This window comes from Sinocyclocheilus anshuiensis, unplaced genomic scaffold (genome assembly GCF_001515605.1).
Source record: "Sinocyclocheilus anshuiensis isolate Anshui unplaced genomic scaffold, SAMN03320099.WGS_v1.1 scaffold880, whole genome shotgun sequence".
NCBI lineage: Eukaryota > Metazoa > Chordata > Actinopteri > Cypriniformes > Cyprinidae > Sinocyclocheilus > Sinocyclocheilus anshuiensis.
In genome coordinates this window covers 441,773-453,984 of record NW_015548254.1, presented here as the reverse complement: position 1 = coordinate 453,984, position 12,212 = coordinate 441,773, and the positions used below count along the sequence as shown (strand labels likewise).

At 41.2% G+C, this 12,212-nt stretch overlaps 2 protein-coding genes across 2 annotated transcripts in view; both read right to left on the bottom strand.

Moving 5' to 3' along the window:
• The window catches only part of LOC107655373 (beta-1,3-galactosyltransferase 1-like), a 6,991-nt gene extending 4,864 nt beyond the window's left edge, over positions 1 to 2,127 (bottom strand). The window contains exon 1 of the mRNA XM_016442839.1: positions 2,052 to 2,127. Within this exon, the coding sequence (XP_016298325.1) occupies positions 2,052 to 2,107 (56 nt within the window). The 5' untranslated portion in view covers positions 2,108 to 2,127. The remainder of the gene's footprint in view (positions 1 to 2,051) is intronic.
• A 1,435-nt stretch (positions 2,128 to 3,562) lies between these two features.
• Positions 3,563 to 12,212, bottom strand: part of LOC107655372 (zinc finger protein GLIS2-like) — an 18,644-nt gene continuing 9,994 nt past the window's right edge. The window contains exons 4-7 of the mRNA XM_016442838.1: positions 11,561 to 11,731; positions 6,578 to 6,711; positions 6,097 to 6,215; positions 3,563 to 5,154 (exon numbers count right to left, since the gene is read on the bottom strand). Coding sequence (XP_016298324.1) covers positions 4,526 to 5,154; positions 6,097 to 6,215; positions 6,578 to 6,711; positions 11,561 to 11,731 — 1,053 coding nt within the window. The 3' untranslated portion in view covers positions 3,563 to 4,525. The remainder of the gene's footprint in view (positions 5,155 to 6,096; positions 6,216 to 6,577; positions 6,712 to 11,560; positions 11,732 to 12,212) is intronic.

Below are 12,212 nucleotides of genomic sequence, written 5' to 3'. Positions count from 1 at the left end.
GGAAAAATTTTAAATCGCATCATATGACCCCTTTTAATGTGTTTAAACGCACTGTACAGCCCTGGTGCGTCATCTGTATGTGTGTTGACTTAAAGGGGCGCTGCAGATCGATAAGTGTTTGGCATCAAAGTACTGCAATAGGATAGGAACGCATGCAGAGCTGTCCATTAGTATATAGGTCTCGCAGTACTTCGATGTGAAACACCGATCTGTCTGCACCACGTCGCTTCAAGTCGAACACACCTTGAAATTTAATTGACAACCTATACAAGACAGCTTGTGAAAGTGAACATTTGTGAACATTTGTCGTTTTGTTTTGCTTCATTTTAATAAAGTGATAAAGACTTGAGTAAAAGCCTGTCGTACTTTCTTATTGATATATTAAAAAGATTTTTAACATTGACAAAACAGGTAACATTAAGGTCCACTGAAGCGCCTTGAAATGTGAAGCTTTATTCTATGTGGTGTGTGCTGCGGCTGCCTAATAATTTTCACAAATACATGCCATAAAAATAAAAAGATAATATAAAAATATGTATATAAAATACCAAAAAACATGTTTACGGACAGAAAGCGGCTGTCACAGCATGCGAGTACTAAACTAAGTTCTCATTCACACACGAGTTTACGTTAAAAACACACATGAGTAACAAAAACAGTCGATTATGTCTGTGAAGATAAACAGCGGGGAAATAAATCGCATGTGTATATTAGATCTGTGTGGCAGCAGCAATATACAGTAAATAAATCAATAAATCCACTGCTCTCTTGTCTCCTCTGAGGCTGGGACTGTAAATAGTGTTCTGTGCTCGTCTGTGCAGACAAAGACAGAACAGTTAGCATGTTTTGCTCAAACGTTCGCCATGGCATTAGAGCTGGTACACCGTTGTCGCTTGCGAAATCAAAATGACGGAGCCGTGGGTGGAAACTTATAGATTAAGGGGCGGTAATATTATAATAAGATCCCTTTGCAACGTCACTATAGGGGAGCGAAATGAGACGTGCTCGTATTTTCAGACGCTTGCAGACAAAGGCTTACCAAAACGACATCACAAAATATCAGGGAGTGAGATTTATTTGATTGCGATGCGAAGGAGGGTTACTGTAAGTAAGCCCCATCAGAACTGGGTTGCGGTGCAGGGGGACGGGACTAACGACAGATCATTGCAGGGTATCAGTTATATACATCGTCAGATCAGGTTTTTTTAACTTATTAGAGGTACAAAACGCCACACAGCAACTTTTCGGCATTGTACCAAGCAAAAATCAATCGAAATCATCACAAAAAGTAAAGATCAAGCGCCTAACAAGGTCTCCGCACGTTAATTCGAATGGTTTGTTTTCCCCAATGGCATAAATGGTTATGACGTATTTGTGTGCCGAACAAGTCTGAGGGGGGCCTTTGATCGATCCTTGCCCAGGGCACCGCTGCGTCATAATCTGTCCCTGCTTTATACATTATGAAGCTAATAGGTGATAGAAATTTCACCTAAATTTTTGATAATGTGTAAGTTCCTGTACTGAAAAAGCTTTGAAAATAGCTGAAGTTACTCTGTCATTAGCTTTAGTTAAGTTACGTTAGTTAGTGACTTCACAATTCTGTACCCGTTCCTTCTTAAATTTAGGCTATGTGATTTAACTAAATCAAATGTACAAGTTTACACACTTTTGTCCAAAGTGACTTGTATTTAAGGAAGGCTACAGGCTTTGTTTTTTTAGCACCATCTACAGGAGCTACAAGAATTTTAATTAACTGAAATACAGTTTTAATGTAGTATTTTGCTTCATACCAAGATTCAAATATATCTAAATTAATTTTCTAAATTTAAATTATAATAGTTTTACAGAACAAAGAGGATTACATTTATGTTTCTGTAAAGTTGTCTCTGAATGAGTGTAGTTATGAGTTATGATCAGTTCAGCATATTTTTTCATATCCAGGCAGTTGCAGTTTACCACACCATTGCATTATTAAAACATCAGATGACCATAAAATATCTGCATATCCATTTTTAGCATAGTTTCATGCCTTAAATCATAAAAGACCTCACCTCTTCCATCCATTTGTGTTGGAGAGCTTCACCTCCATGTCTTGGTATGTGTGCATCTGGATTCAGGGCAATCAATAGCCCTTTTAGCTGAAAACCTGAGAGGTAAAGCTGCTGTAGAATTATAGGTGGCTCCGCCCCCTCCCACCTCATACAGGTGTTCACTGAAGATGAGGGGGAGGGGGAGGTGGGCTAGTTTTTATGGTTGTATTCAAAGAGACCACAGTTATACCATACATATTTAATTCTAAACAATTTTTGTGAGTTGTAATACTAATAACACATAATAGGCATCATCTGATTGATGTGTACACACCTCACATATTATACTAACCAAATAATTTGAAAATAAATTTGAAAGCCTGTAAATCTCCTTTAGATAAACACACTGTACACACTTTAGTCATTGCACTCTTTATTGGACTTATGCGTCATTGTCCTCTATTTCATCAATTTCATTCCGGTCACATTGACAGACGTCCTGTGGTATAAAACACATTAGCATTAGCTCAACTTTATGAGGCATTAGCCTCAACGTCAGGAAAACGTATAAAAACATTTATGATAGAAGTCTGTTGAACTAAATCTGGTAAAATATACATACACGAACTGACAATATACATCCAAATGGATTTCATACATCATATTTCGTCAATAACAACCTTACAATATAAGGCACTTGGTATTGGTAAAAATTCAATAAAATATCCTGTGCAAATATAGTTCATTACAATACACAAGCCGACCGTGACAGGCCATAGTCTTAGCATTTATCCATTATGCATGGCAGATATCAAATCAGAGCTACAATATTAGATATGCAGTTCCGGGCTCCGGTTTTACACTTAAATGAGAAAGGTCAGCCATGCATAAAGGTTTACCAATCCGTTAGCCATAGAACTAAATAATAGATAACAAATAGTGGAGTCCAAGTGGACTCATGTCATCATATGACACAGTTTTGACACAGTCAATGTCTCGTCGTCGAAACGTACAAAACATAAAGCGGCACCATTAAATGGCTAATAATGAAAACACAAGCTGATGATTACTTATAGCAATCAGGGTGCACATCTTTGCTGAATTCGCTAAGTTATTATTAAAATGTAACTTGTAACTATATGTCCCAAATTGGTATACTTCTTGGTTGTGAGAAACATATAGGTATCAAAATTTGCGAATAAGACACACATCTGCTTCAACAACTAGTTCGTTTTATAGACACTACAACACTGACCATATTGGTTATAAGAGATTTTTATATTTTAATGAATAAAATCAATACCTTTTTAGAAGATTTTTTAAATATGCATATTTTTTTTAGATTTATCTTTGCTTTCTAATGCTCATTTAACATTAATTTAACATTAACAACAAAAACTGAATGGTACTTTTAAAAGTAATCTCAAGATGAATATCCTTTTTCATACTTACATTACAATGCTGTAATGCCTGAATTCACTTGTAGCATTTAAAACTACTGATTTAGGTGTTTTAGGTATTTTGTATTATTATTATAATAAATAATAATAATAATTCATTACATTTATATAGCACTTTTCTAGGCACTCGAAGCACTTTACATTGTGGGGGAGGGGGGTCTCCTCATCCACCACCAGGAAATGAACATATCCGGCCAATTCATTGTCAAATGTCATATATATGCTTTTCATATCGCATCCTGTTCTCTGTTTGGTCACTGTCAATAGTCTCCAGGAGACTACTATGTAAATCAAGGGCATACTATTAATTATGAAGCACCACCTTCTCTGAATTTCTTGTCAGACATCACATTCACATTACATACATTCTGACGTCTTTCATGACATACTGATTGATATTGTGCACAGATGGTGCATGACAAAAAGTCAATATTTGAATTAACTTTGTTTTGCCTATTTAAACATTCTGTATCTGTACTCTCCCAGATGATTCCCTTAAAAGCCAACACTTCCTTCCTTGTAAATTGCAAGTACTATAGTGAGTGGCTCGTTCACACCATGAACAATGACTATAAAGATAACTATATCGATAACTATAATAGCGTTCACATAAACTATTTAAAGTTGGGTGGATTCTGACTGGCTGTCAATTTTTTATCAGCTGGAAAAATTTATCATTCTGAAAGTGATTCCAACAATATCATTTGATTCATTTAAAACATTATAGTTATTGTTATTGGTGTAAACGGCCCATAAGGCCTTGTTTAGAATCAAAAGAAGTTTTTTGGCATACCTGACTCAAACCAGTTTTGCTTTTGTAGTGTGAACGGAGAACAGACAAACTGGATTCACACCAAATTCGTGAACAGTTCAAAATCCAATTAAAATCTAAACTCTCAACAATCATTTTTCCAAGTAGTTTTTTTGGGACATAACATAACCAATCTGATTTCAGCACTCGCAAAATGACACCGTAATCTGCTTTGAAATCCAAATCAGATTGGTGTGCAGTGTGAACAAGGCCCATGAGTCTCTTTACGTGGTTGCCATCTGTTTCAAGAACAGCACGCCCGGAGGGATCATTACCCATGAGTGAGAGCCTCGTCCTGCTCCCATCCTGCCTTCATTTTCATCATCAACATCATCTTCTTCTTCAACCGCTCTTTCAGTTTGACCCACAACGAGACCGAATGGCGGCAACAACAAGGGGTGCAGGATAGGCACCTTTCCAAGCCCAAGAGCACCAGAGTTGGGGTACAGCACCGGCCCAGCTCCTAAAAGCAGACTGAGCATGGACAGATCCAGGGGGTGACCGCTAAGGGGCCCAGCGAAGGCGTGATTCCCAAAAAAGGTTGTTGCCGCACCCGGTAGGACAAAACGAGCCGCTCCGGGGTAAGGTCGATCCATCTGTCGGCTATCCATCGATGAGGCACCATCCAGCCTGTTGGTTCTGGGCAAGGCAGCACGTTCCTGCACTACGGCGTGGCCGTGTGCCTTGATGTGTTTGCGGAGAGAGCTGGGGTCAGTGTAGCGCTTCAGACAGCCCACCATTTTGCAGCAGTAAGGTTTGTCGACGTAGTGCGTGCGCGTGTGTTTGAAGCGGTCGCTGGAGTTTGAGTAGCGCTTGTTGCAGCCTTCGTGAGGACAGATGTATGGCTTCTCTCCTGAGAGGGCAGAAGAGCAAGAGATAATCAAAGGCTGTACTGGAGAAATGCAGGGGTCGAGAAGGTCAGACTGTCACAACCAGACGGCACAAGCCTGTTTTTTTTTTGACCGTGTGCGCACTAGGGATGTAAAATGTTTCAGTCAAAAGTGACCAAAGAGGCCCAGAGAGGCATTTAAAGCTTGAGCATTTAAAGTGGCTCATGTAGAACTGCAGCACTTGCTTATAATAAACAGAATATTATTGTCCATTGGTGTGGATGCTAATATAGTAATCATTATAGTTATCGTTATAGTTATCATTCTTGGTGTGAACAGGCCTTAATTCTACAGACTCAATTTGGTACAAAGAGCACTGTAGATTATAGATTTATAAATCTAAAAATATATTTAATTCTAAAATATATACAAAAATATTCAAAATATGTAATAATAATTTAAATATCTGAATGTTTACTTGAGTATTTGATGCTTCTGTTAGATACCTGAAAAACATCAAGTACCATTTACTTTATTTGTATCTTTCTTTGTTCTAGTGCAATTTGTTAATTTGTCTGTATTTATTATAGTTATTTTACTATTGAATGTTAAAATTAATTGTTACTTAACCTTCATTATACTTGACTTGATTAACACGCTTGACTTCTTATTTGAAGCCCTATTTACTTGAATCAAAAAAATCTGAAGGCTAAGACATTGCTTTATTTTTGAATATTTGCATTAGTATGTAAATCTTTAAATAAAGGAGGTCTTGAGCAGCATATTAAAGTCGTCAAATTATACTGGTATTGGCATCTACCTCTGACATTTCAGTATTGTGAAAACCCTATTGTGCACTTATTTAAATGTAAGCTAATGGGTTTTTATGTGTGTACGATATCTGTGTTTGCATTTTTGGTGCATTTTTTACATACTGGTCCATATTGCAAATGTGTGTGTCTCACCTGTGTGTGAGCGGGTGTGTATCTTCAGGTTCTCTAGGCGTGAGAAACTCTTGTGGCAGGTAGGGCAGTGATGAGGTTTCTCGTTGGTATGTGTGCGGATATGAATCAGCATCTTGTACCTGCGTTATTCAAATGGATCCCGGATTAGTGACATATAATGTCACCATCCAAAAGCAAACATCCAATTCTCAATATCTTGGAGTGGGTGGAACTGTAACATTTACTCTCCTATATATATCTATATAGCTTTTGTTTTTCTTATTTTCCAGCAAAAATATCTAAACAAATACTTAAAATTATATAAATTCAGAAACAAATTTGTATAAGACATTTGCACTTGTTTTTTAAAGAATATATCTTGAATCAATTGTCTTACCCTACTTAAAAAAAATGATTCTCCTTGTTCTAAGAATAAAACTCACTTTATTTAGTTACTTAAATCGATTGAATGCGAATGTATGTTGAATGTATGTTTTCTGACCTGGCATTAAATCCTCTTCCCTTGCGAGCGCAGCCCTCCCAGTGGCAGCAGTATCCTGAATTCTTCTCTGGTTTCACATGTGAGTCATTCACATGGTCCACCAGATCCTGCAGGCTCTCAAACAGCAGATGGCACTACAGAGTAAAGACAGAGAGCGTAGCAGGAGCAGGGAGGAAGATAAGGAGAACAGAATGATAGAATGTGTGAATAGCTCTTTTAATATCTAATATCATAGACTTTAATGGATTGTTCACCTAAAAATGAAAATTCTGTCATTACTCACCCTCAAGTTGTCAAAGTTGCTCCAAATTTTTTTTTGTTCTGCTGAACACAGAAAAAGCTATTTTGAGGAATATGGGTAATCAGTTGGTAAGTAATTGGGTAAACAATTGATGGTAGCCAATGACTTTTATATAATTTTTTCATACTATGGAAGTCAATGGCTACTGTCAGCTGTTTGGTTATCCACATTCTTCAAAATATCTTCTTCTGTGTTCAGCAGAAGAAAGATATGGATACAAGTTTGCTATGTACTTTCTAAAGTGTCTGGAGTGGATTTAGTGCATTGTTTCTAGGTAGTTCAGTGTTTCCCACATACTTAGGGTGCTTTCACACCTGTAGATCGATTGCTTTGTTCCAAAACGGATTCAAATTATTACAATGTTGCTTTTTATTCTTGGTGCGGTTCGCTTTCACAGGCAAAGTTTCTAAACGGACCAAATTTGTTAATACAAGTCACACGCGAGTAAACTGTTCTCTCATTGGTCAAAGTTCCACACTTTATTTTCCGGGATTCCACTGAGCTGTCACGCATGTCATCCATCAGGATGGAACGATAACAGCTTCGCGGGCTTATTGTTGTTGTTTTTTTGTAGCTGTTGTTATAATTTATCATTTTGAGCAGGAGTCCAGGATTGATTGGGAAAACATTTTTAAAATGCACCTACTACAAAGAAGAGCAATAAGACAGCATTATAAAATAAAAAAGTGCGCTTTGATTTTTGAATGGCAAAGACGTGCTCACCCACAGACATTCACAGGTTCATTAGCTAATATGAGCTAATGCTTTTCACAGAGCTTACGTAATTACCCATCATAAATTGTGATATAGCCTGGTTCGTTGGTCCGTTGGATCAGATTGCTTTCTCACTACAACCGAACCGCTCCAGAGTTCGTTTTCAATCGAGCCGAGACCACCTCGTTCGGGCGATCTCGGACCGATTGTTTTGGCGCGGATCCGAGCGCGATTGCCGTGTTGACATATGCCCAAACGAACTGAGGTAAGGGGGGAAACGCGCCAGGTTCCGAAACAACAGGCCAGGTGTGAAAGCACCCTTACACTCTATGTATGGCGGCACTTCCCCCGAGGGAAATATATATGTATATAATGTAAATATAAAACAGCAGACGGGCTTATTGAAAATGCAAAATCATTCTCTGCCAGCAGGAGGCGCTTTAGGAATGGCAGAAATAGCGGTTTCCCCGGTAACGGCTGTAATCAAAACAGTGCTGCGCTCATGAACGCTACTTTATCAGGCATTATAGGATGAAAGATGAAATGAAAATGACATCAAAACTTTTCTGAAGACAATCGGTTCCCTTCAAAGATACATTTATATAAAATAACCCGTGCCGCGTTTTGATTTTGAAACGTGCAGTGCTCATGTATATTCAACGAAGTCAAAGTCTTTTGGAAAATCTATTTGTGGCGGTCAGTGTTGATATTGTGGCGGGCCACCACAAATAAACCAATGTATGGGAAACCCTGTAGTTTGTAACTGGTCTCGGTGATATTCTGGTTTCTAAACACGGTTCTGGTTTTTCTTTTAGTGTGAGTCTAAGGTATTTTGACCCATTTTGTTGCCAGGCAAAACACATTCACAGAAGAAATAGTGCTGCATTATTTCCTGTTTTATAACACATTTACATGTTTTTTCTTAACATGGTTCAATTGGAAACATATTATAGAAAGTGAAATGCACTTCATTTAGTCTTCAACCTCATCATCATGGCTCAAAACGTCCCGGGTTCCTCGCGTAACCCATGTTCTCTGAATAGGAAACAAAATGCTGCGTAGCTATGACGCAGTGGGAGCACCCCTTGGGTGTGCCAATTGTCTGAAGCCTGTATGGAATCACGGCAATTCATTGGCTGATGGCGCGGGCGCCACCTCGACGTCACTACATCATCCACTCTAGTACTGGCGAACGCGCCATCTGCTCCTCAGATTTCCTGCCAAAGAAGTCCTGTTGGCAGTGCGAAGAGATTGGGAGCAAACGCAGCGTCTCATTCCCTATTTAGAGAACACATTCTCTTTCATAGGTTCACTCAACGCGGCGTAGCTATGACACAGTGGGAACGATATACCACACTCGCCAAGCTAAGTGCTGCCACATCTGGCTGGATGCAAAATAGACCAGGCTAACCTCAAATGGCTGGTTCAAGCAGAAAGAATCTGGGAACCAGGAGCCGCATCTAAATCCAAGCTATAAAACTTCATAAAAGTGTGAGGAGAGGACCATCCTGCAGCCACACAGATATCCTCCAGGGGAACTCCACTGAAAAGAGCATGAGAGGAAGCAACACTCCTGGTAGAATGAGCTTGAATGCCTAGCGGTGAAGAGAGAGACCTCGCACCTCATATGAAAGGAGTGAAGCACAACGACCTGGGAGCGAAATGACATGGACAAGACCTTGGGGACATAACCGGGTCTTGGCCATAGGAATACCTTAACAAGGCCCTTGAGCAAACTCCATGCATGGCTCGCTAACAGAGAAAGCCTGCAAATCCCCTACACGTTTGATAGAAGCCAACGCCAACAGCCCAACGCCAACAGGAGCGACGCCTTAAGGGTCAAAATACATTACATTCAGGAGCTAACCCCACGCATACAAAAAGAAACCAAACCATATCTACCTAGGGTGACTTTGTCTGCATTCCTGCAAGCAGCGATAGCTGCAACATAAACTCTCAAGGTAATAGCAGCCGCTCCAGCCCCAAATTTCTCCTGCAGAAACTGACTGGGTACACTGCATGAGCCGAACACCACGACATCCACTTGAAAGAATAAAGCCTCCTAGTAGAAGGAACCCTAGCATTATCAATGCTTTAGAGCCGGGGACGTGACCCTTGAAGCTCCGGGGACATGAACTGCTCTCAGTTAAAGAAACCTGTCCTGAGCCCAAAGGAGAAGGTGGTGCGCATGCCTGTCCAGGGTGCCCGACCATGAGCCTCCCTGGCGGTTTATGTGAGACATTACTGCCATGTTGTCCGTTCTGACGATCACATGACAACCCATCAGAATTGGGAGGAAATGCACCAGGGCCAGGAAGACACCTCGCAGCTCCAGGCTGTTTATGTGCCATGAGAGAAACTCTCCCATCCAGACACCACAAGTCCGTCTGCCCTAACCAGTTAGGGAGGCGTCCATCGTAATCATTTGGAGATGGCAGACAGCTCCCATCTTGACCCCCTGCTGAAAAAAGAGAGGGTCCCGCCATGTCGAGAGCAACTCAACTTCATCCACCACAGAAATGGCCTCATATGAAGCAGCCCCAGGGGCAGCACAGGAGAGGCCGTTACCATAAGAGCCAGGAGTCTGCAGCATGTGCTCACCGAAACTTGATGGACTAGCTTGAAGCAGTTCAAACACATTTGACACACACACATCGAGCTGGACCCCCAAGAAAATGGTCCGCTGAGAAGGGGTGAGAACAATCTTCTGAGTGTTCAAACTGATGCCAAAAGATCGAAGGTGTTAAAGAAGAATGTCTCTGTGACGACTCACCAACTCACTGGAATGGGCCAAGATAAGCTAATCGTCTATATACCCGGGCGAGATTTTAACGGCCAGCGTGTCCTTGATTGCCGGAATAGCGGCATAACCCTGCTCCACAGAACCCACTAGGTGAGCAGAGAAAGGCTGCTTCCAGGATCTGGAGATTTCGTGATGCAGATCACTGAAAAATGGCAGCTTTCTTAATGGGGGACAAGAATTAGGGCCGCTCAAGAACCACTCATCAAGCTTAGAGGACTGGGACTCACATGGTTCGTCTGGCCACTCAATACTAATCTTTTCAGTAGCACGCGCTAACATGTCCACTAGCTCAGTATAGGCCGCAGAAGGCTGCGCCTCCTGGCCGCTAGGCAGGAGAGCGTCGACTGAAGTGGGCCCGAAATCCTCCAAGTCGGACGCCGCGGTGTACAAAACGTCATCTAACCCGAAGGAAACGGCCTTGCGTGCTCCTGGGCTGGGGCATAAATAATCTTGGTTAAACTCCACAAGCGAATCTGCGCAAGAGCACTCAGGCAATATAGGGAGAGAAAGGGGGAGACACGTCTGCTCACTCTCTGTAGCCTCGAGCTCCACATCCAAAACCCAGGTCGCGGATTCATCGAAGGCCTCAGCTGCCTCCGGAGAAGCGCGGCGGGGGAAAACAGATGACTCCTTCTTAAAAACTGCAAGCCTCGTGCGAAGTATTTTGAGATGGAGATTATCGCAAAATGTATAGTTAGAAGTGCCGTAAAGGGCGTTGCGCTTGAGACAAACCCATACTGTACATTTAACACACTTACTGTGTGGGTCATCGTTCACGATAAAACAAGAACACGGTGGCTGGCAGCGACGAAACGCCAGAGCACTTCACCACGAGGAGAAACAAGGTTCCACTGAATGCAGTCGCTGAAGTACAAAAGAGAAAACTCAAAGAAATAAGCCGAAAAATGGGCCAGATAAATCGCTTCTGAAGGGCTAAATGACTGCTTCTGAAGGAAGGAAATCTGAGGAGTGGATGGCGCGTTCGCCAGTATTAGAATGGATGATGTAGTGACGTCGGGGTGGCACCTGCGCCATCACCCAATGAGCTGGATTGATTCCATACAGGCTTCAGACAGTTGGCACACCCAAGGGCGCACCATTGCGTCATAGCACCATTGAGTGAACCTATGAAAGAGAACAGTAATACCAGCTCTCTGTCACTCACCTTTAGCCAGCGGCAGGCCAGCTGTTCATCACTCGAGGGCTCAGGGGAGTGCTGACCAATCAGCATTGAGGAGGGCAGGCACAGGGGACCCTCTGCACCAATTGGCAGAAAGAACTGGAAACCTGGAGGAGGAGAGGCGCTGTCCTCATGGTATGTGGTGCTTTCAGATTCCTGTAAGTAGAAGAGCTTATTTATCAGAAATTCATTTCTGAATCATTTCTGACTCGTCTTGGTTGTGGAGAAAGAGACCACCACATTGCCAAACAAGTCCGGACATGTTCCCAAACCTTCCATCTATTTTTGATCCTAGAAAGGGTTCAGATCAGGACACTGTGTGAGACTGGATTGAAATGAATTAATGTGGAGGGGAATTGAATTATGGTAGTGGTGCATAAGGCAGTCTCTCTTCCAGTAGAATTACATTTATTTGTCAAAGAAACTTTGTTTATGCCACAGAAAGCTAAAAACACATTTTAAAGGGATAATTCACCCAAAAATGAAAATTACCCCATGATTTACCCTCAAGCCATCCTAGGTGTATATGACTTTTTTCTTTCAGATGAATACAATTGGAGTTATATTTAAAAATGTCCTGGCTCTTCCAAGCTTTACAAGATCAGTGAATGGGTGTTGAGTTTTTGAAGTCCAACAA